Raw genomic sequence first — 23,960 nt, forward strand, 5'->3', positions numbered from 1 at the left:
ATGTCCACTTCTGATGACATTTTTTTGGCAGTGGTTTCAAAGTTACATAGACGTTGAGCAGTGAAAGCCAGTTGTTGTGGGGCACGTTAGTGAAAAGAACGCCAAGGCATTCCTGTCAAGCCTCGTTGCCAAGTGCATAGCAGTAGGTGCCACAGCTCCTGACTCATAGTCGGAGCAGAAGGTGTATGAGATCTGTGGCAGTTACCCTTTAACACTTGAGAACTGTGTGATCAATGTGTTCGAGCAGGGAAGCAGCATGGAGGTGGTTCTTGAAGATATGGTGGTGGCACAGCTGCCCATGATTCTCCTGGGACTGGAGCATGGTCACGGCTGGGAAGAGGCTAAGTTCAGGGAGGTGATGAAGCTCATTGTGGCGCATGGTGCAGTTGGGCTGTCGAAGATTTGCCGCCGTATCTTTAAGTCGGACATCTCGGAGTGCCAGCAGCAGATCAAAGCAATGCTCTCCTTCAATGTGATACATGTTCATTACATGCTGCCGGGACTGGTTTATGATGATCTTCGAGACTTTGACATGGGGCCTGCCATGAACTGTGATTTCGTCATGGCAAGGTCGCCTACCCACCATGTGGCTATGAAAATGTTTTGTGATGGTGCGTTTGACAAACCGGACGAATAGAAACTTAGAAATGTGAATATCATATTAGTCCCTAACAAAGAGAAACTTTTGCAAACGATTTCAACTTTTGCTTTCCATCCTGCAAGGATCCCCGTGAATGTGCATCCACAGCAACAGCGCATGCCTTTCCGTCACAGCCTTGAGTTCCTTCTTGAAAGAATGCTTGAAGAAGACGAAGGCGGGCATTTTGATCCGGACTTGCGTGACCAGCGCTTCCAGCAGTCGTCTTCTGTCACCAAAGCTGAGCCTACCGAAACAGTACCAGACCTGCTTTCTGATCTTCTCGAGCTGCGCTCGTCGCCATCGCTGTTCTCCGCCATCAAACCCCACGATGTGCTGTCTGGACTGATTGGCAAACGCTGCTTCTGCTCGGTGATGAACGATTCCGCTTCCAGTAAGAGAACGCTGCTCCTGGCGGCTTCAAATCTCCCGGGATAGCAGTAGTCGTCCCTGTCCCTTCCGTGGAGGAAAAACGCTAGAGATCCGTCAGGAAGGCCGATGATCTCAAACACCGGACCCCAGAGCAACCCGCAATCCATTCCTCGAGGGGTGGTATGATTCGGCAGCCCACCACCGAAAGAAATCCCCAAGTAACATAGATTAAGTTCCCCAGCTCCGGATTCTGATGCACCCAAATACCCACCAGATTCCTCACCCGTTGATGAATCTGAACAGCGCCTTCTGCGACTGCATCCCATGCCTCTAAGTGCTCAAGTCGATGTAGTCCTCCGCTTCTTCTTCTCTAACCAGCCTTTGGCACTGCGGGAACCAGAGCTTATCAGAGCTGCAGACGTCTCGAAGCTTGCAAGAAGTGTGACAGACGCGGCTGGATGTCAACCCGAACATATCGTCCAGAAGATCAGTCAACAAGCCGTCGTGATCTCCCATCGAGGAAAAAAACAAGCTCCTCGATCACGCATCAAAGGTAACATTATCAGAGGTAACAGCAGCGGCAGAAGCAGAATCCATATCTACAAAACGCACACAGTAGTCAGCAGCTGAGCTTGAGAATCGGCATAAAGAAAAGAAAAACAAGAACAAAACCATCTGTGTGTCGATTTCCTTCCTCAGTTTTTGCAGGACCTACCTAGGGAGTAGTCGCAGCTCGGCAGGCGAGGATGCAAGAGAAACCCGCCAGGCATTAAACATGATTCGACGAGAAATTCCAAAGTTGACTACACTACAAACATTGAATAGCAGTTGTTTAATCGCCCTATTTGCAACTGCTGCTTCAGAAAACACACCTGGCGGTGGAACGCAAAGGTCTGGATTGCATTCCAAAAACTCCGCTCTGAGAGGGGCAGAGAAATGAATCGGATCAGATCAAGGAGAAGAAGAAGAGAAGATCAACTCAATCACCTACGTGCCGTGAAGCGCTTCGATGCTGCTGGAATAGAGCCCTAGACAAAACCACCAAACACTAGCGACGACGAGCTAGAGAAGAGCTCCTGTTGCTGATGAAAAAGAAAATGTTTTCAAGTCTGTCCGCTTGGCCTAAGCACCAAAAAAAACAAAGCAAAAAAAGAAAACAAAACGATCATCAAAACGACCCACCACATCAAACAGGACCAAATGCAATTGCTGAGGGAGGCGAAGACGACTCGGGCGGAGGCAGGAGTAAATGGGGGAGCTTAGTGCTCTATACTGCAGCTGTTAAGCTTCAGGCAATTAAAATCAAAGATTCCGTGGCTCCCACGAAACGAGAAGCAAAGTCATGAGCAGCACAAAAGAGCACGTAGATACAGACGAAAACAAAGAAAAAAAGAAACCATCGTTTTAGATGATACGATCAGCACTTGTCAAGTCTCACTCAGACGAGCAGACAAAAACTTCACGGAATCAGAGGGGAATGATTTCGCATGAGAATCAGGCAGGCTGCATGCACGAGAGAGAAGTGTATGATCAAGAAACAAGAAAAAGTGGGAAAGGAAAGTACCTCGAGTCGGAAATCTCCCTCACAAGCAGCCGAACATTTTGCGAACTCATTTCAGCTTGCTGCAAGCAGAAATGAATTCGAAGGTTTGCCGTGAACGTCTTTGACACTCCAACGAGCTCAGCTCCCTCACAAGCAGCGCAACGATTTGCGACTACGAGTGCCATGAACGTCTTTGACACACTGCGTTGTTGAATTCGAAGGAGGCAGCACAGCGAATCTGTTTCAGCTATGAGACACACTGTTAACATCAAGACGGCTCAACCGTTTCAGGACAAAAATCATTCATACCTCTGTGCATTCAAAGCATCAACGAGTCATGTTGAAAACCATTGCCCGAATTGACACTCCAACCTCACTCAGTGCCGACATTCCTTGAGCAGAGCGAAAAGCTCATCCGTAGTCTGTTTAAATGCGTGATCTTCAGCCGCGGGACCTCGGAAATCTGGAATCTGGTACCAGAAAGGTCAGTAGCAGATCACCAGCAAATGTACAGTTCCTACACTCTGAGCTTGGCGCTTGAGCAACGGTGGTAGGATATCGAGTTCTGGAATGAATCTGCAAAGCCAAAACCTTCTGAAGCTGAAAACAGACTAAAGGCAGAAACAGAAATATCTCACGATTCGGCCAGACCTGCAGTGCAAACGTCCCTCTCTTTTCTTCCTCTTACGACCCTTTGTAAGCCATGCAGGAAATCTGAGTTTATCTTCCATCTGCAAAACACATATCGTAGAATATCCGAACAAGGTTATTAAAGCTTACAGCATCGAACGCTCCCTCCTCCCTTGCAGAACAGATGAACTGCAGATCACATACCAGTACATACCAGTACATCAGTTGAGAAGTTGCATGTCATACCAGGTCAGAGCCAGAACTGCACAAAGTAAGTTTGTGAGCTCCCATGTCCGATACTTGTGCATGCTTTTGCTGGTCATGTCTCCAACGTAAAGGTAATCCGAAGCTTTTGAAATAGAATCCATGATAAACGCTTCCTTTCAGTTAGCAGGCTTGTAGCTGATGTAGTTTTCCTGACAGAAACAAGATAGACAAAAAAAAGGTCGAAATTGTTGTCTTACCTGAACAAGGAGTGCAACAAACTCGAAATCTTCAAGTATGAGATTGATGCGAGCTTGAAGAGGTTGGTTCGTCCGAGTGCCTAATTCAGCGCACAAGCTTAAGAACAACGTGTGGTAGTAGTAGTCGTAATGCTGTGTTCGGATTCTTACCTGTCTACGACAGCGAACGAACTCGGCATACTATCTTTCGCATCTAGTTTCCTGTTTACGGGATTTCCAGCACACAGATACTGCAGACTTCAGTGATCAGAAAGAAACACAGATTGGAAATACCACCAGGTACGACACCTGCATCTGAAGCAAACTCTGTCGAACATTCCGTTGAGCGCTGTCTACAAGCAATTTCAGAAATTCCTGAACCAAAGCTTTTGTCAGCAGCTCGTGAATCGCACCAAGCTACCTTATCCACAAGCACGTTTTCTTGCTCCTGAACGCCGAAAAGCAATTTCAAGATCTGAAGAATAAACAGCGTTACCAGACGTATCGTTTGTTTTGGGTTTCTGGAACTTGAGCTCGACACAGTAATCCGCAAGATTGCGGATGCGCTTGTGATATCTGTCATTACATATGCAAATGACTGGAAGTTTGGCCCGTCTTACTAAATCAGATCGCCGTGTGGCCACGAAGTATTGCAACCGGAACACCATCTGGTAATCCCCACTAAAGGCAGAAGCGAAATAAATCAAAAGAAGAAACAAAAACACAACAAAGGAATACTTACAACACGGATGGAGGAATCGTTAGAAGCTGATGCAACTAGAGTGTTCGAACTACTTACAGACAAATCGGTTATATCCCCCTAAAAGCCAGGTTTTAAGCACAATATTCGAAACGGATGCAGAAAATAGTACCCCGTGTCCTCTACAGCTACGAAGGCAAAGTCTATTTTCTACGGACCATATCTTCACAAGCCGGTCGTCCGAGCCAGTGACAAGATACCGTCCAGTACGATAAAAAACGGCTGCATGTTTATCGCTTCGTTAATAGGTCTTGAAAATCAAAAAGAAAAGAAACACGTACCACAATATACCGCATTACGATGACCCCTTAGCACCTGGATGATTCTTATTCTGTTCACCAGTACAGATGGCTTGATGATAACATGTTTCACAGTCCGTGTGGATGGCGGTCTGTGATGCTTTGCAAATCCACCACCAAGTTCACGGAACGCGAGAGCATGAACTTGGTCAGCTTGCCAATGCGGCCATCGCATTTGTTCTATTCTCTTGGTAGAGATACTAGTAGCATTGCTTTGCTCCGCTGTATGAAGTTTGCTCGGATCAGCAACGGCAAGATTCGAAAAGTACACGGCTTACATTCCAAAAGCGAGAATGCTCCTGACCCCAAAAGCGTAGGAACGTCAGCGGCAGTCAATTGCTTGGGAACTTTCGCATCAAGCAAGGACGCGGACTTGTCGTGAACAAGTAGTTGCTGCAAGAGCTTAACCAAGTGGTTGTTGTCAACGTTCTTATATCTGAAATTCGAAAAAAAAAATATCCATCCTTTTGTCAGCAAGACAAACCAAAAAAACAAAGAACTTAGCGACACACAATACCTCTCGGCAACTTGCGCGTAGCTGAGTGGGAACGACAAACCATCGTCATTCTCGTCGGCGGGGGGCGTTCCATTCCTGATGGTACCTCCGGGGCAAGAGCTTGTGCTGTAGGAGCTCGTTCCAGAGCTGGTCAGTGGCTCTCTCATAAGGGCCTCTCCTCAGGAAGTGCATGATAACTTCCCCAACTTGATCTCCTCGTCTTGTTCATGCAGGTGATGATTAGCTCCAACATCAGACCGTAAAGCCACCTACGTTAGTCAGTCTGCACGAGAGGTTAGCTAAGCTGCATGAAGATTGCACCCGAGTCTACTTGAAGACAGAAAACTTGAAAGCTTCGATTGAATGTTCCGTTACCATACAAAGCATTTGAACCCAGTGACTATATGCAATATCCGCAGCTCCAAAGGACCTCCTGAATAAATAGTTACACTCATCCACCTACAAGGAAGTACCAATTAGACAATGCCAGGCCACGTTCATGTCTATGTTCTTGCCCGGAAAAGGACTTACTATCAGAAGCTCACAACATATGAGCCTTTTTATTTCGAAGAACGAAGATCCGAATCAGAAAAAAAATTCCTGAGAAAAAAAAAGAACAGCTTTGTCATTTCTATGAATCAACTACTGATCATTGAACCAGCAGGAGCGCCACTTACCCACCACTGTGCTCTTTGCACACGACTTGACCAAGCCATCCAAACCCTGATCCAGTATTTTAAAAGCCGCACAACGTATTTTGGAGGCTGGGTTGTGATCTCGATTGCTGATGTTTCTGCGACTTAACAAATGCTTACCTGATAGAGGGATGTGGAACAGTCGATCATGACTTGGTTGTGGGCTGCTATAAAATCCTGGAGCAGGAATGGGATCCATTCGTGCAGCAGTGAGGGAGGATTTGCAAGCGATCCATGGTGCATTGAAGGAGGATGTGGTTGCCATGGCTAGAGCAGTGAATGTTGCGGTTATGCGTGCTGCAATCAAGGAGGACCTCCAGGCACTTCATGACACAGTGAAGGAACCACAGCAACATCTTCCTTTATGGCACTATGGATTATTGGCAAATCCTCCCTCACTGCCGCACGAATGCCAGAGGCCATCACCTGGAGATTCTCAGTCACAGCTCCCATTCCTGCACGCATGGCAGATGCCAGCACCAGCACACAAGCTGTGGTCACGATGCACAGCACACTGATCACAATGGTGCTAACAAGCACCATCGCAATCAGAAACTCCATTGGTAGGGTTTGCAGCAAAACCTTAGTAAAATCGAGAACGAAATAAGGTTTGCAACAGCTATGAAAGACGCAAATGACACTCTTACCAGAAGTTCGAGCCGCCTGCCCTATCTTCGCAAGAACCCTAAGCTAACGGTCGCTTTATCTTACATACAATGGGCCACTGGCCACTTTCTTGGTGGGCCGCCATTCGTACAGTGGTCTGGCGGGAACTCGAGTTCCTTGTGCCACGATCAGTGGATTCTCGCGATTTCTATCAGTACACGGGCTCGATGACAAGAGGAGGAGGAAGAGGAGGAGGAAGAGGAGAAGGATGGCACTCCATCTCCTCGACTTCTTTCATCCTCATGGTTTTCCATCCTCGGACTGATCTCGTGTTTGACAATGTAGATGGATGTGTAAGGAAAATGTTTCTTTTCTTCGTTAACTAAGACCTCGAGAAAATTCTTACAAAGCTCACATTTGCAGTGCCTCAGAGAAGCGTTCTCTCAGCCGCTCCACCTTGAGCACCGACGAATGCTGCTTCCCAAAATATGTCCGGAAGTTGTCGATCAGTATCCTAAGATCGTGTGACACCGCCATCACGCTACGCTACGATAATAGTTGTTCTCCAGCCGCTCGCGAATCACGTCCATGGAGATTGGCAGCGCAATCCTGCATTGTTTGAAAACCTTTAGCTTCTTTCTCAATCGCAAGAGATTTTTCCAACTTGCCTGTCAAGAAAATCCGGCTTGCTCACGGCCTGCTGCAACCTCCACAAGCCATACTCGTCCTGTGAAAAGCAAAAGCTCGTCAAGCCAAGACCAAAACCAAAACATTCCTCGAGTCTATGATCGATCGCACAAAAACAAACCTTGGATTGGTTCGAGTGGAGCACCTCGTCCACGATGTCGAGCAGCTCACGCACCTTGTCCTGCTCGATCTGTGGCGACTCCCAAGTTAAAGGATTCTCAACGTCGTGAAGCTCCCAGGGGCAGTGGTTCGTCGTCGATGGCTCGTCCTTGTACAGCACACTGATGCTGTCCCTGGGGCTGTTTGGAAACTCGGGCGACTTTCCCTTCACCTGAGTTATCGTCCCTTCCCACCAGCGACCACCTTCTTCCTCGTCCGACCTCCACCACACTTGGCACTTGTCCCGACTGGACCACTTCCTGGCCATGGAGGCCTCGTAGCGGCTTCTCTCCACTATAAAGTCGGCGAAGTCTGTCAGCTCCGGCAAGTCGACGCTGAAGCTGCTGCCGCGAATCCTGTACCCGTCCATAAACTCAAGAGTCAGCCGGCAACAAGTGTTCCCCGACACTTCGAGAATGATGTACTCCAGTCCAGTGATCTCGCAGAACTCGACCACTTGCAGTTCCCTTTTCACGCTTCTCCAGGGACCATCGTCGTCGAGCCGCTTGTTGTCTAAGTAGTCTTGATGTCCCTGCGATCGACAGTTTCAATTCAAACATAATTCAAGACAAGCTCGTTGGATCTCTTACCTGTCGGAAGTACACCACCTCATCACCATACTGTGGGATGTAGCGCGTCCGCTCCACCTCTGTCAAGAGTAACCAGGACACGTTGCTCGGACTCCGATGCACCGTGCTCAGGTTTCTCCTCACGTGGAAATCCTTGTACCTCGACCCAACGTTCTTCTGCAGCTTCACTTTAAGTCTGCTCGAAGTTCTTCTTTCGGGCTTTCGGCGTCCATCGTCGTCGCTGCTTCTATCCCAGTCCGAGTCGTCGTAAGACGAGCTAGCTTCCCAGTGTGAGGGACGGCCGACGTTTCTCCTGCTTCTTGTGGACCTGCTGTTGGAGAGACTAACCACGCGACCCTGCGCCAGCCGTGTACTTCTCCTGCGGCCACCTGAAGCGTGCTCGTCGGCCTCATAACACTCGGTCTTAGTCGCAACTTTGCGAGGCCTTCTCCTTGAGTAGACGGCCTTGTTCATATTGCGCTTCATTTGTATATCGTCCACGTCCAGGTCCTCACTTGCCTGCTCTTCCTCGGGCTTGTAAGCATCCTCCAGCGACTCACTGTTACTGCCTGGTGAAACCTCTTCGTGGTAATCAGGGTCATTGTCACCATCTGGAGCTTCTCCATTCTGTAAGGACTCAATGACAGTCATCCAGAAACAGATGGTTTTATCGCGGACGAGAATCCCACTGAAGCTGTTTCGTCTGACGACAAACAGGGATACATATGGAAGAAGGGGAAAGCAGCCAAGCGTGCTCGCATGCCTTATCACAGCAGCAGCAGCTCGGAAGAGGATAAACTGGTAGACGTTCCTTGTGATACCAAGGAAGGTCTTGAAGCGACTCGTGTAGAAAATGGAGACACAAAGGTGGTGGCAAGGGCGATCATTAGCGAGTCCGAGTCGGAGAGGTCTCTTTCAGCTGACTACCTTGACGAACAGCAGAGACGAGAGCAGAATCACACTCTTATGAGCAATAGCCTCGGCCACGGGGACTTTAGAAGTGCCTTGTTCTGGTATTTCGAGGCTCTGAAAAGTATCCTCGTTGTTGGACGTTTGTGCACAGTTTCTCAACTTGAGTACTAACTTTCGCTGAGACCTTGGCCGCCTGCATTTACCCACGTCCGAAGTCTCTGCGGGACTCTTCTTCAGAGGTTCATCGTCTTCACGTTCCTGAGTTTCTGTAAGAACTTTCCCGTTGCGTAGAAGCCTCTGGTTCTCGTTCTCTCCAGATGTACCAGGTCTTTTGGCATCCTCAGCGGCCAGGCGGCGTGCTCCGTCGTCTTCGTACTCATGTAAGCTCGAAAACATGGTCAAGGCATTCCAAGCTGCCATCCTCATAGGCCTCAATGCATGGTCCGTGTTTGACTTTCTTATCAGACCTCAATATCTGTGTTTCCTCTCTCCTTTAGTTTCCTCATCGGCATCAAAAGTGCATTGTATGACTCCTCCAAGCGCCAGCGCTTTTGCTTCCTGACCAAGGTCGCAAGTATCTGTAATGGATTATCAGAAACACAAAAACTTCACGTACATACCTCTCTCCTTCTTTGGGTACGAACCACTTCAGAATCTAATTCGTCATTTTCTTTGTCGGTTGTTTCTGATTCACAGATCGTACCACTTTCTTCATTTCCATCCTCGTCACTCAAGAAACTGGGATAAAGAAGTCACCGGCTTGAGTGACGAGTCTGGTTCTGACTACTGCGCGAGCGAAGAAAGCTCTCCGCCGGTTGTTCTACCCATCTGTTGCCTTGCTTGTTTGTTTGCTCAATCGCTTGCAGAGAAGAAACTGAGGCTTATCCTGAGGAATGAAAGCTGGATCATCAAACGTTCCCACTGCGAGCTGAACTGATGGTGGTTGCCAGTAGCAACCTAGGAGTCCCAGACGACGTTGCTGGTACGAGCTTTGATAAGGTTCTGGATAGGGAATCAAGCCTGAAAATGAAACAGAAAAATAAGTTGGCCGAGGTAAGAAGTCACCAGCTTACTTGCATCGCACAAGAGATCTTGAAGATTCCTTTGATGAGGAGGCAACCGAGTTTCCTGTTAAAGAAAGACATTCAGTTCGCACAAGAATAATACCGGACAGGAACAACACTCAGGACTAAAACTAAATAAAAGCACTTACATCATTTTATTTGACTGATCGAGAACGTTTCCATCCAAGAAAAAACTAGAAAAAACAAAAATAATAAATAATAAATGCAAAAACAACAAGCTATTGGATGAAAGATAAAAAGCAAAATCTTCCTGATACCTGATCGTATTACGCACCTTCGTCGTCTTGACTACCAACGAGGTTCCATCCCTGAAAATTAGCAAACGTGAAATCCAGGATAAATGGATATGAGAGCAAGCATACGGTGAAAATTGTCATCGACAAGATTATAATCTCCAGTCTCATATGTTCTTACTGGATGGCCCTGCCAAATCTAAAACAATCAAGTGATATTCGTCATCATTCTTTTGAGCGAACACACTTACATCCCAGACAGTACCTCTGCCATCGTAGCCCGGACTCATTGCAATATGAGGATTGCATGGATGTACATCTGGCACGTAAGTCTCGGCAATCTGCACATCCGTGTTATTCCATGAGAGCCCCATAAGATGTCTTTACCTTGTCATCCTTGAAAAAGTCGACGGAAGAAACTTTGATTGGCTCTGCACAACCACTGGAACAAAGGACGATTGATGTCAACAAAGACGCGAACCTGAACTGCATGTAGTTAACTTCTTGCGTCCCAAACCTGTTCAAACAATTGCTAGAAATATAAACAGTCCACTTTTAATGCTTACCCTGGCAAGCTTGTCCGAATTCCCAGTGACGAAATATGATCCATCTGCATTAAACGCACAGAACTGAATCTGATTCGTAGCCTGTGCTCCATTCTCAGCTCCTGCAGCTGGAAACAAGCTTTTAGAAGACCAGAAAAACATCGGCAGACTCTTTACATTCGGGCTCGCCATCCGGCTTCGGCATGTAGACACGTGAATTGACAGAGGTTCCGTCTTCAGGTCGGGGACTAAACTTGATGGCCGTTACGTGGTCACGAAGTGTTGCAACCGGAACACCATCTGGTAATCCACTAAAGGCAGAAGCAAAACGAATCAAAACAAAAAACAGGAGGAATCGTCAGAAGCTGATGCAACTAAAGTGGAGGTTCCTACTCTTTCGGGATCAGGAGCATTCTCGCTTTTGGAATGTAAGCCTTGTCTTTTCGAATATTGCGGTTGCTGATCCGAGCAAACTACTGGCAGCGAGCAAAGAAATGCTACAAGTATCTCTACGAAGCGAATAGAACAAATGCATTGGCAAGCTGACCACATGCTCTCGAACTTGGTGGTGGATTTGCAATGCATCGCAATAGAAAATAGGCTTCGCCTTTGTAGCTGCGGAGGTTTGGACTATGCAAGAACTTGGCTGGCTGGCTGGTTTCGATTACTGTGCTTAAAAACCTGGCTTTTTTGTGGGAGGTAGCCGATTTGTCTGTAAGTAGTTCGAACGCGGCGGTTAATTGCTTGGACACTTTCGCATCACGCGAACACGCAGTTGCTGCAAGAGCTTGTTGCCAACGTTCTTACACCTGCAAATCATCTTCTTGTCAACATGGAAAACCAATAAAGAGCTTCGCGACACACAGTACCTCGGCAACTTGCGCCTCGCTGAGTGGGAACGACAAACATCGTCATTTTCATCAGCGGTGGGCGTCCCATTCCTGGAGAAAAATTCAAGGTACCTCCGGGGCAAGAACTTGTGCTGTAGGAACTCGTTCCAGGGCTGGCCAGTGGCTCTCTCGCAAGGGCCGCGACTCAGGAAATGCATGATAAAGAAATGGAGATCACCTCGATCTCCTCGTTCAGCTCTCTATGTTTCAGGTCCAGTGAGTCTGCACGAGCCGTCAGCTAAGCTGCATGAACCCGAGTCTACTTGAAGACAGAAAACTTGAAAGCTTTGATTGAATCGTGTTCCGTTATCATACAAAGCAATTGAAGTGTACCCAGTGAAATCCGGGTCTGCTGAATAAACAGTTACACTGATCCACCTACAAGGAAGTACTATTAGACACTGCCAAGCCACGTCCATGTCTATGTTCTTGCCCGGAAAAGACTTACTATCAGAAGCTCAAGACATGAGTCATTTTATTTCGAGGAAACGAAGATCCGAATCAGAAGCTTTTTCCCTGTCGAAAAACAAAATAGTTTTGTCGAACTTCCTATGAATCAACTACTGATCACTGAACATGGTCAGCAGCAGCAGCGCCACTTCTGTGCGGTTTGCACACCACTGGATGATCAAGCAAATAATTTCAAGATTCGCACAAGCCAGAACTTCACAAATGCTTACCGGATTAGCTTGGCCCTGGGCTGCCTCAGCTCGCAGAGCATTTCGCAGCATCCTCAGTTCCTCCCTCAAGGCACCAAAATCCTGTATCACCTGCCTGAGGCTGGGAAGGTCCGCCTTGAGAACTCCACGGAGAGCCTGCAGATCCTCCTTGAGAGCTCCACGGAGAGCCTGTAGATCCTCCTTCGCTGCTCCCCTGGTTGAAGAAGCCATGGTAATGACGCTCTTGGGGAGGAGGTTGATGATGAGCATGGTTGCAACGCAAGTTGCCGCAATGACAACACAAGCACCCGCGACCGCCACAATCACAACATCCATGGAAGCTGCGGAGACGACGAACCCTAGATTTTACATGGAGGGAAAATTTGCTCACCCTAACCTCGGGCAGCCCTTCTCCGAAATTTGCTGCAATCCGGGAGCAAGATCTGCGAGAGAGGTCCTGCCAGGATTTTCTGCGCTGCCTTGGTACAAGCTCGTATAGCTTGGACCTTTAAAGCCTCCCGCTCCCCTTCCAAGCGACGTGATCGATCTTCTGGCAGAAAAGCTCGGAGAACAGCGACAGAAGAGAAGCGCGAGGCCAATCCACGTCGGGAGAAGCGGTCCCCGATGGTTCCACTCGATTTGGAGGCGGCGGCGAGGCTGCCTGGCTGCCCTGATTTCGGCTTGGGCACCTCTGCAAGATCATCGCGCATGACATCCTCGTCGCCGTCAATCTGTACCTCCTGTGGAGGCCTCGCCCTGGAGAAGAGCTCTTCTTTGTTGTCGGCACTGCCGGCTCCAGCACTGGCTCTGGCCGTGGCGGCTTGCTCCTCCATTTCCATGGCTTCCACCGTCTTACCTTTCCTCGCGCGGTGGCGCGGCGCGACGGCGTCTCCGGAGCTGGATTGGCGGCAGGAATCGATGCTGCTCTTGTGCCACGGGCGTGGATTCTTCCCAACGGCAGTGGGCCGGAGGCGCTGGATATCTTCCTCCGCGGGCGCATTCTCGGGAATCTTGATCTTGTCCTGGTGATTTCGCGAGGAGCTGTGGATCTTGGCGCCGGCGTGGTGACTCCGCGAGGTTTTGTGGCCAGAGTAGGAGCAGCGGATCGATCCAGGACCAGGACAGGATTTCGTCCTCTTGTTCCTGGCGGGGGATTGCTGGTGCCAGGGGTGATCGCCGTCGGCTTCCGGATCGAAGGGGAGCTCACGTGGCCTCGACGACAAGAGAAGGAGGGGGAGGAAGAGGAGAAGGATGGCACTCCATCTCCTCACTCGATCCTTGGCAGATCTCCAAGCCCTGTTGGAGCTCCACAGGAAAGCAGCCACATAAAACACGAAGGAGGAACAGCTGTGATACCTTGGATTCACAGTGAGTTTCTTTCTTCTCTATTCCTTTATTTGGCCTCTCCAAGCCCTGCAAAGTGGAGAAAGCGTTGCGTGCGTGGAGCAAAAACTAAAACCCAGCAGTGGTCAACCCTCGACTTGAAAACGAGAACCTCTGGCTCAGCTTCGAGAGCAAGAGCTCCGATCCGATCACTGTTTTTCTTGGTGTTACGTATAATCGCCATTTTTCCAAAGAGGTCCTTTAATTCCTTTATTTGTTTGGCTCCAAGGGGAGTATCATGGGAGCTCTAGAAAGAATTACAAGCTTTCATACTTAAACCGACTCAAAGCTTTCCAGGTATAAAAAGATCCTCCCAACTCGGGACAAAAGGTGTGCTCGTGAATGCTCGTAGTCACTGCGAAGTCTGTCAGCCGGCAAGTCAATGCTGAAGCTGTTGCCGCGAATCCTGTACACGTCCATAAACTCGAGAGTGAGCCGGCCCAACACTCCGAGAATGTACTCCAGTTAGGTGATCTCGCAGAACGCTCGGAGTTCTCACCCTTCCATCGTCGTCAAGCTAGTGTTGATGTCCCTGCGATCAGTTTCAATTCAAACATAATTCAAGGCAAGCTCGTTGGATCTCTTACCCCACTTACCCACCTTGCGCCTTGATCAAGTATTTTAAAATCCGCACAAAATCAAAATTTAACAAATGCTTACATGATAGAGGGATGTGGAACACCATAATTTGGTTGTGGGTATGTCCTCTTTCAGTGTGCCATGAAGTGCCTGGAGGTCCTGCTTGATTGCAGCATGAATTGCGGAAGTCATGACTGCAGTATATGTAAGATTATAAACTTAAATTTTAACAACAAACAAACTCAAATCTTTGTGATTGATGGATGAATGAAGAAAACGCTAACATAACCATTAGCATATAGCTATTACTCTCTAGTGTTTGTGTGAATGAATGAATGAATGATAGGATTGAATGAATGGATTGAACGAATGAATGAATGATAGCAAAACTTGTTAACAATAATAGGAGGCGCAGGAAGGAATTCATTTGCGAATTATCCTTACCTGAAACTCTCTCCCTCCTCATCCTCCTGCCGCACCGAGCAAACTAAAAAGCGCTCTTAGTTCAGTCCGGTAGAACGCAGGTCTCCAAAACCTGATGTTGTAGGACTTTAAGCATGTTAGCTACGTAAAGATTACAAAATTTTAAATATTTTATTGTGGAAAGTCAATAAGATTCCAAAGTAGTATATTTAAGATTTTGTAATCCTAGTTTTAATGTCATTTGCCTGAAAATCTGAGAGGACTTAACTCATGTCGTCCGGGAAATAAGTTTGAAAATTTCCCACTATAGTTCTCACTGAAATGTTCAAACCCTATTTCAAATCAAGATTCGTATGTGTTTGAGAGCAGCACGTAACAAGACGAGTTCGTTTCATCCAACTTCTGCACTTGTTGAGCAATCTTTCGTTTGGTTATTCCCATGAGTGAGTCCAAGCAACGGGACTAGGATGGAAGGGCAAGTTGTGAATCAAATCCTGAGCTTCAGCCAGCCTTCCTGCTCTTCCCAGATGATCGGCGATGCAGATGTAATGCTCAGCCATGGGATCAACACCATAGTCGTTTCTCAAGCTCACAACATACGTCCACCCGTCTTTCAGCTCCCCACAGTGACAACAAGACGAAAGCACCGCGATGAAGGTGATTCCATCCGGTTCAACTGCATCCAAACCCATCTCCTTGAAGAGATCCAGAGCTAGCAGGCCATGACCACTCTGTGCATATGCCGATATCATCGCACTCTAAGACACCGTGCGTCTTTCAGGCATCGCATCGAAGATCCGACGAGCCTCCTCCAAACTCCCGCACTTCCCATACATTGTCAGGATCGACGTCGAAACCGGCTCCAACGCGCTGAATCCGGCGGGGACGGCTTCGGGGTGGATCAGCTTCCCGACTCTGTGCAACAGTCGACTCTGAGCAACGAGACCGTTGCACAGGCGTCGAAGATCGTAACGAAGGTGATCTCGTTGGGTTGCAAGCCTTCAAGATCCATCTTTCGAAACAACGCGATGGCCTGCTGATTATGCCCGTTGTGCGAATATGCCGCAATCGTAACGTTCCAGGAAACCACATCTCTGCAAGGCATCTGATTCAAGACATCCACAGCTTGATCAACCAGTCCGTTCTGAGCATAGGCTGTGACCATTGAGTTCCAGGTCACGACATCCCTCTCAGGCATCTTTTCAAACAACACCCTTGCCTCACGTAAATGACCGTTTTGCGCATACGCTCTAACGATCGTCGTCCACGATACGACATTCTTCTCCGGCATCGCATCAAACACCATCCTCGCAAGTCCCAAATCGCCCTCCGAAGCGTACGCAGCTACGATCGTGTTCCTTTGCTGAGGCATTCCGTCAAACAAAACCTTTGCTCGAGCGGTGTCGCCATTTTGAGCATACGCGGAGATCATCAGCGACCACGAAACCAGATCTCTCCTCGGCATCTCTTCGAACAATGTCTCGGCCTCGCGAAAACGCTTCGTGTGAGCGTAACCAGATATCATCACATTCCAAGAGACGACGTCTTTCTCGGGCATCAACTCGAAAACCTTCTTCGCTTCGTCTTAATGTCCGTACTGACAATACGCAGCCAGCATGGCTGTCCAGACCAGAACATTCCTCTCAGGCATTCCTTCAAAAACCTTCCTCGAATCCTCGACTTTGCCGTTGCGAGCGTACGCCGTGAGCATCGCGCTCCAGGAAACGACGCTTCGATACGGCATCAGATCGAAGAAATCTTATGATGAGTCTAAATCACCCATCTGCCAGTAGGCAGTGATCATCGTCGTCCAGGAAGCCACATCTTTATTACCCATGCTCTCGAACAAGCTTCTAGCATGCAGCAGACGACCATTCTGCGCAAACACTTCCATCATCACGTTCCAGGCGACTATATCACGACCAGGCATCGAATCAAACAGATCCTCAGCCTCTTCAAGACCACCAGTTCTTCCGTAGGCTTCTAGCATTATCGTCCAGGAAACCACATTCTTGATCGGCATCTTACCGAACAAAATCCTCGCTTGCAGCAACTGACCATTCTCTGTATATGCACGGATCATGATGTTCCAAGTGAACGCTATTTAACACTATCAAACACGTCGCGAGCATCAGGCAAACTCCCGCATTTCCCGTACATCTGAACGAGCAGATTGCAGAGGACTGTGTTGGACGCATGGATCTCTCTGTGAAGTTGTTTCCCTCTGGCTAAGTCTCTGGTAAGAGCGCAGGATTTCAGCAGCGAGACGTACAGAGCTGGGCTGATGGTGGTGCTAGAAACGCACATCTCTGTCAACTGAATCATCGATCTTGTACAGCGCTAGCCTACAGCTTCTATCTAAACTGGTTTTGCGACTTCCATATCAACAATCCGGCTTGTTTCGTCGGTGCTCGTTTTCTTCTTCGGTTTCTTCATGCCGCTCATGTAGACGGACAAGTAGGCAATGCTGAGCAGCAAAGTGACGAGTGTAAAAGCAGCACCCACAACACTCATGCCTTGCAGAACAGTGCTGCAACCAGATTCTTCAAACCTTTCCACTTGATAACTACTGAGGCTGGCCGCCGTGTTCAAGAAGAGCTCAGCGATCACCGGCCGTTACCACAAAAGTTGATCTTTTAAATAAATGATTTTTATTTTTTTTTGCTGAAAATACCAGGAAAGAGTGAGGAGGATAATTGCAGCAATCTTGCATCCGCGTCGATGAAGCGACGAAGACCAGCAAGTGCATTTTGTGGCGGCTGTGGCGGTGATTTGGCCGAGAAGCAAACACACAGCAGCTCCGATAGCTAAGCCGCTTGCTACCCCTCCTCTCTTGGGAGTGCATCAGATTCTGGTGTGATCAGATGAAATCTCGTCTTGAATGGTTTCCTACAGCCAGAAAACGTGAATTCAAGGGCGAAGTGAAGGCGGCTTACATGATAACTTGTGGACGAAGAACCGACTGAAAGGCCGAACGCGAGGAGATCCAACGCAAATGTAAATGCAGCAGCGGGATAAAGAGATAGCCTCATTGAAACTCTTGCAACTGGGAATGAATCAATTGAAGCAAAAGCAGAGTAATGTATATGTATTATTTAACATACAATTAACAAAATGTTTGCAAAAAACATTAATTCTATGAAAATAGTCAACTCTATGTTTTGTTACATTCCACTGAGGAATGTTGTCACGAAGAGTGGCGGTCAAGCTATGTTGCTATCTTCCTCCTTGAGCGCAGTTTGCCGAGCGTATGGGGAATTCTAATCGGTACATAATATTCTTTTCCATACAAAGAATATTTTTAAGTGTCAAGTTTAAGGATTTTATAAAAATATAATTATTATTTTGTATTTATATATTTATAATTATATTTATATATATATAACTAAATATAAACTATAATATAAACATAACTCTTCTTGAAGACTTGTTTCCACCAGTCAGTCCCCATTACACAGTGACGTGAGCGAATTTGTCTCTCGTAAACTTTGAACTCTTCAACTATTTTCGCTGCTATCTGCTAACAAACAATAGTATACCATGGGAACTGGAAATGTTCTGGCTCGTCAAGGAGTGTAGCATGTGTTCAGGATGTCCTTGTTCTTTGCAACCTTGGAGTAGGGGGAACCGAAAATACACATGGCAACGATGCTTTCCTGAAAAAACGAACATTAAAAAGTACCAATTTCGAAAGGATGAGTTACCTTTCCAGGAGTCCTAGCACATCAGCGATTTGTGTTGGCCGCTACTTAACTCAACACAGAGTTTGTTTTACCTCTTAGAGCCTCTGCTCTCGAGTCCTGCCGTGTCAGTGAGTCCCGCCACATCAGCGTGTCCTGCCATATCAGCGAGTCCCACCACGTTAGCAAGTCCTGCCACATCAACGATTTGTGCTGGTCGCCACTTAACTCAGAATAACCTTTCTAAAAATACGGTATCCCCAGGACCTTGCCGTGTGCGCGTAGTTTGTCTGCAGGAACTTCAGCTTGCAAGTTTCTGCAGTGTTATTCAAAGCCGGCAAATCATCCGATAGCACAAACACCACCATGTAGCCAGCTCTGTCTAGTATCCCGAAAGCAGTGTTCACCAAGTTCTTCAGTAAAGCATCCGAGAACTCCGTATACTGATCAACCACCCCGGCTCAGCAACGCATCTAGTAGGCGAATCGATGATGAGAAGATGAACAGCTCCCTGGACACATTTCGGTAGAGACTTTGCACAAAAAAGTGAACAGTTCAGCTTTACCTGTGACTGACAATCCAATCCTCAAGCTCCTTCAGTCCTGGCGGAAAAGGTCTCCCAGCTTTGAAGTACTACTGGACTGCAAGGTTTCCTGAATCTGCATGAATGATTTCCCAACTCCCGTTTCCGTTCTCTGGCATCAGCATCCTCAACATATCACCTTCTTCCGATCTGGAGACGGGGCTGAAGAAAAAGCCTGGCCCTTGCTGCCCTTGGTGGCCGATCTTGCTGACTTGATATCCATCTTCACCTGGAGCTTCCTCACAGCACTCTCGTTCTTCCACAATAGCTCTCACCGATAATCCTTGTGTATCTTGTAGCTGGCCATCTCCCATTCCGGACAGCCACCGGGAAGGAAATCCAGCCAGAAAGAACAGTACTACACTTCAAAATCGCTAATGTCACACATGAGCCTGCTCCACATGTTGCAACATCCATCTACTCTTCGGAGTGCATCATTTTTCCATTTGAAAAACCATAAATAGATAAATATAAATAAAGAAACCAATTAAAGACTTGCCTGTCTTTTCGAACTCAAATAACTGAGAATGTAAAATTGTCGCACTGAACTCCTTGTTCTCACGCATGCTCTGGTACATATCTAGCTCGTGCATCTTCATATACCAGGCCATAAACTCGTCAACGTAACTGCTTGCCTGTTCGACCTGCAAGTGCCATTCCCATTAGCTTTTTTCACAACTTTCTAAGGAGGTCTAAGACCTCCCAACCAAGAGTTCCTTTGCATTTGGTACTTCTTCACCCACCGAGGTCGCTCCTATGAAGATAGATAACAATTAAGTAATATATCAACAAAGCAAAAGAGGACTTCATCCACCTCTATGCTAAGTCCCATTACTCTTTCAATGGCAACAAATTTCATTTTGTCAATATTTAAACTCTTATTACACAAGTTCTAATAAACCAGATACCAGGCACAATAGACTCAGCTTAATTCGCATTGCAAGGTTTCCTTTGTTCCTTTGGCACTAAGTGGTTAGTAGCGTCAGTGCTCTCCATTCTCAATAGGGTACTAAAACAACTGGTACTCCACCCACCACGTTCGCCCATTATGTCAACCGACATTGCCAAAAGACATACCATCTTGTTTCTCCAAGTGAAATTACACTCTTTGATGAAAACCGCCTAATAGAGTTTCAGCTGCCTTCAGTGACTTGCATATTCACTAGCGTTCGGTTAGTTATTTCCCCCACAAGCCACTAATCCTAGATAATCAAAAAACTCGGACAACCAGATATCCACATCTCTCACAGGGACAAGTTTTATCCAAACATGAGGTGGTTTCACTCCACCAAGCCTTTTGGTTATGCCTGCATTTCAACGCTTCCACAATTTAATAACTTCAGTTCCAAATCTGAGCATTGTGGAGCTCATACACTAAAGGTTATCTGGTTCACCCAGAGCCTTTACGAGCCTACCAATAACCAAGAATTTCCAAAACCACATTACAGGTTTTCAAGCTCTTCAAACTCTCTCTATCGGTAAACTAGTTCTCCAGAGTTTCAGTTAGGTTCTCTAGTTAGCCAGGAAGAAAAACTCTTCCTACAGATTAGCATTCGTTTAGCTTACAACAACTTGTAGCCAGCAAGGAATCCCAACATGTTTTGAGTTGACATCCCATTTCGCAGTTCATCTGTTTGAAAATAAACTAAAGAAAATTAAAACAGTCAACTAGTCTCTCTGATACCAAATGTCACGTGGACTCATTTCTGGTACCACGTGTTGCGGCTGCCCTCTCAAGCAGCCTCGACTCGGAGCTTCTATTTTACCAACTTTCGAGCTCAGATTATTAACCGCGCGCGACTTTAGGTTTAACACATTTTAGAGGTTGGCGGCTATGGCGGCTGAAGCGGTGAGGGAGCTGAAGAAATCGCTCAACGACGACGAGGGTTTCTTTGATAGGCACGAAGAGATGACTGATCTGCTCACACATATTGAGGGAGACCTCAACCGCATCGCTATAGTGATGGGCCCCAACGATTCAGGCAAGTCCGCTCTACTCAAGCAGCTCAGGAAGATGTGGGATGCCAGCCCTCTACTGAAAGCCCAGTTGCCGCTCTTCTACGTCGACATGAGGGCTGCGAGTTCCCCGGAGGAGGCTGCTGCACAGATTGCAAGACAGATGCGAACTTGGGCTTCTTGGCTCAAAGATGTGGCAGCAGCCCTTCTGAAGACGATCGGAGGTGTTAGTGTCGATCTGAAGAAGCTGATGTTCAAGGGCGTAAACCTTGATGCATCAAGCTTTCTAGAGTTGTTAAAAGCGGAACCAGTGAAGGACTTGGGCTCTGTCATGAGTTGGTTTATGAGCCTGGCGGCTGAAAACCAGCATAGAAGGCCAATTTTTGTCATCGATGAAGCTCACAGATTGAAGTGGTGGTCCAACCAGGATGTACGCACCCTCCTGGGATGTTTCACACCCATGACCAAAAAAGACCAAACTGCTATGGTGATTATGTCCACCTCCGACGACTTTTTTCGGCAGTAGTTTCAAAGTCACACAGACATTAAGCAATGGAGGTCAATTGCTGTGGGGCACTTTGGTGAAAAGAACGCCAAGGCATTCTTGTCAAGCCTCGTCACCAAGCGCATAGCAACAGGTGCTACAGCTCCCGACTCATGGTCGGAGCAAAGGGTGTATGAGATCTGTGGTGGCTGCCCTTTAACACTTGAGAACTGTGTGATCGATGTGTTTGAGCAGGGAAGCAGCATGGAGGTAGTTCTCGAAGACATGGTGGTGGCACAGCTGCCCAAGATTCTCCTGGGACTGGAGCATGGTCACGGCTGGGAAGAGGCTAAGTTCAGGGAGGTGATGAAGCTCATTGTGGCGCATGGTGCAGTTGGGCTGTTGAAGATTTGCCGCCGTATCTTCAAGTTGGACATCTCGGAGTGCCAGCGGCAGATCAAAGCGATGCTCTCCTTCAATGTGATACATGTTCGTTACATGCTGCCGGGACTGGTTTATGATGATCTTCGAGACTTTGACAGGGGGCCTGCCATGAACTGTGATTTCATCATGGCAAGGTCGCCTACCCACCATGTGGCTATGAAAATGTTTTGTGATGGTGCGTTTGACGAACCAGATGAATAGAAACTTAGAAATGTGAATATCATATTAGTCCCTCATCAAAGCAACAAAGACAAACTTTTGCAAACGATTTCAACTTTTGCTAAGCTTCGTTTTCCATCCTGCAAGGATCCCCGTGAATGTGCAAACAGCACATGCCTTTCTGTCACAGCCTTGAGTTCCTTCTTGAAAGAATGCTTCGACTTGAAGAAGACGGAGGCGGGCATTTTGATCCGGACTTGTGTGACCAGCGCTTCCAGCACTCGTCTTCTGTCACCAAAGCTGAGCCTACCGAAACAAGTACCAGACCTGCTTTCTGATCTTCTCGAGCTGCACTCGTCGCCATCGCTGTTCTCCGCCATCAAACCCCACGATGTGCTATCTGGACTGATTGGCAAACGCTGCTTCTGCTCGGTGATGTCCAGTAAGAGAACGTTGCAGTTGTTGCTAAATCTCCCGGGATAGCAGTAGTCGTCCCTGTCCCTTCCGTGGAGGAAAAACGATAGAGATCCGTCAGGAAGGCCGAAGATCTCAAACACCGGAGCCAGAGCAACCCGCAATCCATTCCTCGAGGGGTGGTATGATTCGGCAGCCCCCCACCGAAAGAAATCCCCAAGTGACATAGACTAAGTTCCCCAGCTCCGGATTCTGATGCACCCAAATACCCACCAGATTCCTGACCCCGTTGATGAATCTGAACAGCGCCTTCTGCGACTGCAGCCCATTCCTCCAAGTGCTCAAGTCGATGTATTCCTCCGCTTCTTCTTCTCTAACCAGCCTTTGGCACTGCGGGAACCAGACCTTATCAGAGCTGCAGACGTCTCGAAGCTTGCAAGAAGTGGCGCTGAGGTTGCAGAGATCTCTGTGACAGACGCGGCTGGATATCAACCCGAACACATCGTCCGGAAGATCAGTCAACAAGCCGTCGTGATCTTTCATCAAGGAAAAAAACAAGCTCCTCGATCACGCATCAGAGGTAACATTATCAGAGGTAACAGCAGCGACAGGAACAGCCAGCCACCAAGCCAACTCCATTCGGAAATAAACTGTTAGAGAATCCTCGAAAAGCGCACAAATATCACATGTTCCTCTACCATACAAAGCAATTGAACCCAGTGACTATCGGCAGCTCCAAAGGGTCTCATCCACCTACAAGAAAGTACTAATTAGACACTGCCAGGCCACGTCCATGTCTATGTTCTTGCCCGGAAAAAGACTTACTATCAGAAGCTCACGACATATAAGCCTTTTTATTTCTGCAGATCCGAATCAGAAAAAAAATTCCTGAGAAAAAAGAGATCAGTTCGTCGTTTCTATGAATCACTGAACCAGCAGCAGCGCCACTTTGCGCTTTGGACACGACCTGATCAAGCCATCCAAACCCTGATCCAGTATTTTAAAAGCCGCACAAAATCTAGATCTGACAAATGCTTACCTGATAGAGGGATGTGGAACAGTCGACCATGACTTGGTTGTGGGCTGCTATAACATCCTCCTTCACTGTGTCGTGAAGTGCCTGGAGGTCCTCCTTGATTGCAGCACGCATAGCCGCAACGTTCAGTGCTCCAACCACAGCAACAAAGTCCTCCTTCAAGGCACCATGGATCTCCCTCACTGCTGCACGAATGGATCCCATTCCTGCTCCAACCATGGCAACAACGTCTTCCTTTATGGCACCATGGATTGCTGGCACATCCTCCCTCACTGCACCATGGATCGCTTGCACATCCTCCCTCACTGCCGCATGAATGCCGGAGGCCATCACCTGGAGATTCTCAGTCACGGCTCCCATTCTTGCACGCATGGCAGATGCCAGCACCATGGGCCATTGGCCACTTAATTGGTGGGCCGCCGTTCGTACAGTGGTCTGACGGGAACTCGAGTTCCTTGTCAGTGGATTCTCGCGATTTCCATCAGTACGCGGCCTCGATGACAAGAGGAGGAGGAAGAGGAGAAGAATGGCGCCCCATCTCCTCGGCTTCCTTCTTCCTCATGGTTTTCCAGGGATGAGAGTGATCCTCGGAATAATCT

The 23,960-nt window shown here is 47.7% G+C and overlaps 6 protein-coding genes across 8 annotated transcripts; all 6 read right to left on the bottom strand.

The window, feature by feature from the left end:
* Positions 1-2,373: 2,373 nt before the first annotated feature.
* Positions 2,374-3,686, bottom strand: LOC112342342. Its single transcript, XM_024664020.1, has 8 exons — positions 3,647-3,686; positions 3,429-3,598; positions 3,333-3,371; positions 3,204-3,283; positions 3,074-3,128; positions 2,862-3,022; positions 2,574-2,799; positions 2,374-2,512 (listed from the first exon to the last, which is right to left on the bottom strand). The coding sequence occupies exons 2-6, from the start codon at positions 3,548-3,550 to the stop codon at positions 2,926-2,928; spliced, it is 393 nt and encodes a 130-aa protein (XP_024519788.1). The 5' UTR covers positions 3,551-3,598; positions 3,647-3,686; the 3' UTR covers positions 2,374-2,512; positions 2,574-2,799; positions 2,862-2,925.
* A 722-nt stretch (positions 3,687-4,408) lies between these two features.
* On the bottom strand, positions 4,409-5,347 carry LOC112342363 (PH-interacting protein-like). Its single transcript, XM_024664048.1, has 4 exons — positions 5,202-5,347; positions 4,963-5,120; positions 4,667-4,906; positions 4,409-4,607 (listed from the first exon to the last, which is right to left on the bottom strand). Exons 1-4 carry the CDS (start codon positions 5,345-5,347, stop codon positions 4,417-4,419), a joined length of 735 nt encoding a protein of 244 aa, XP_024519816.1. The 3' UTR covers positions 4,409-4,416.
* A 164-nt stretch (positions 5,348-5,511) lies between these two features.
* LOC112342340 lies at positions 5,512-23,742 on the bottom strand. Of its 3 annotated transcripts, none has more exons than XR_002990935.1 (3): positions 5,858-5,989; positions 5,712-5,780; positions 5,512-5,639 (listed from the first exon to the last, which is right to left on the bottom strand). XR_002990935.1 is itself a non-coding variant. In XM_024664018.1 (2 exons), the coding sequence occupies exons 1-2, from the start codon at positions 23,731-23,733 to the stop codon at positions 23,250-23,252; spliced, it is 432 nt and encodes a 143-aa protein (XP_024519786.1). In that variant the 5' UTR covers positions 23,734-23,742; the 3' UTR covers positions 23,147-23,249. The 3 variants fall into 3 exon arrangements, 1 of the variants encoding a protein (XP_024519786.1); XR_002990934.1 differs by lacking the exons at positions 5,712-5,780; positions 5,858-5,989 and adding exons at positions 23,151-23,312; positions 23,365-23,742 and having other exon boundaries at positions 5,516-5,639; XM_024664018.1 differs by lacking the exons at positions 5,512-5,639; positions 5,712-5,780; positions 5,858-5,989 and adding exons at positions 23,147-23,312; positions 23,365-23,742.
* LOC112342364 (bromodomain and WD repeat-containing protein 1-like) lies at positions 7,018-9,228 on the bottom strand. The gene is made up of 5 exons (XM_024664049.1): positions 8,824-9,228; positions 7,918-8,694; positions 7,290-7,859; positions 7,150-7,208; positions 7,018-7,090 (listed from the first exon to the last, which is right to left on the bottom strand). The coding sequence occupies exons 1-5, from the start codon at positions 9,226-9,228 to the stop codon at positions 7,018-7,020; spliced, it is 1,884 nt and encodes a 627-aa protein (XP_024519817.1).
* LOC112342345 lies at positions 12,010-12,622 on the bottom strand. The gene is made up of 2 exons (XM_024664023.1): positions 12,242-12,622; positions 12,010-12,181 (listed from the first exon to the last, which is right to left on the bottom strand). Exons 1-2 carry the CDS (start codon positions 12,554-12,556, stop codon positions 12,122-12,124), a joined length of 375 nt encoding a protein of 124 aa, XP_024519791.1. The 5' UTR covers positions 12,557-12,622; the 3' UTR covers positions 12,010-12,121.
* On the bottom strand, positions 14,814-16,688 carry LOC112342365 (pentatricopeptide repeat-containing protein At4g02750-like). Its single transcript, XM_024664050.1, has 3 exons — positions 16,385-16,688; positions 15,552-16,189; positions 14,814-15,363 (listed from the first exon to the last, which is right to left on the bottom strand). The coding sequence occupies exons 1-3, from the start codon at positions 16,686-16,688 to the stop codon at positions 15,037-15,039; spliced, it is 1,269 nt and encodes a 422-aa protein (XP_024519818.1). The 3' UTR covers positions 14,814-15,036.
* Positions 23,743-23,960: the final 218 nt, after the last annotated feature.

Source organism: Selaginella moellendorffii, unplaced genomic scaffold (assembly GCF_000143415.4).
Source record: "Selaginella moellendorffii unplaced genomic scaffold, v1.0 SELMOscaffold_106, whole genome shotgun sequence".
NCBI lineage: Eukaryota > Viridiplantae > Streptophyta > Lycopodiopsida > Selaginellales > Selaginellaceae > Selaginella > Selaginella moellendorffii.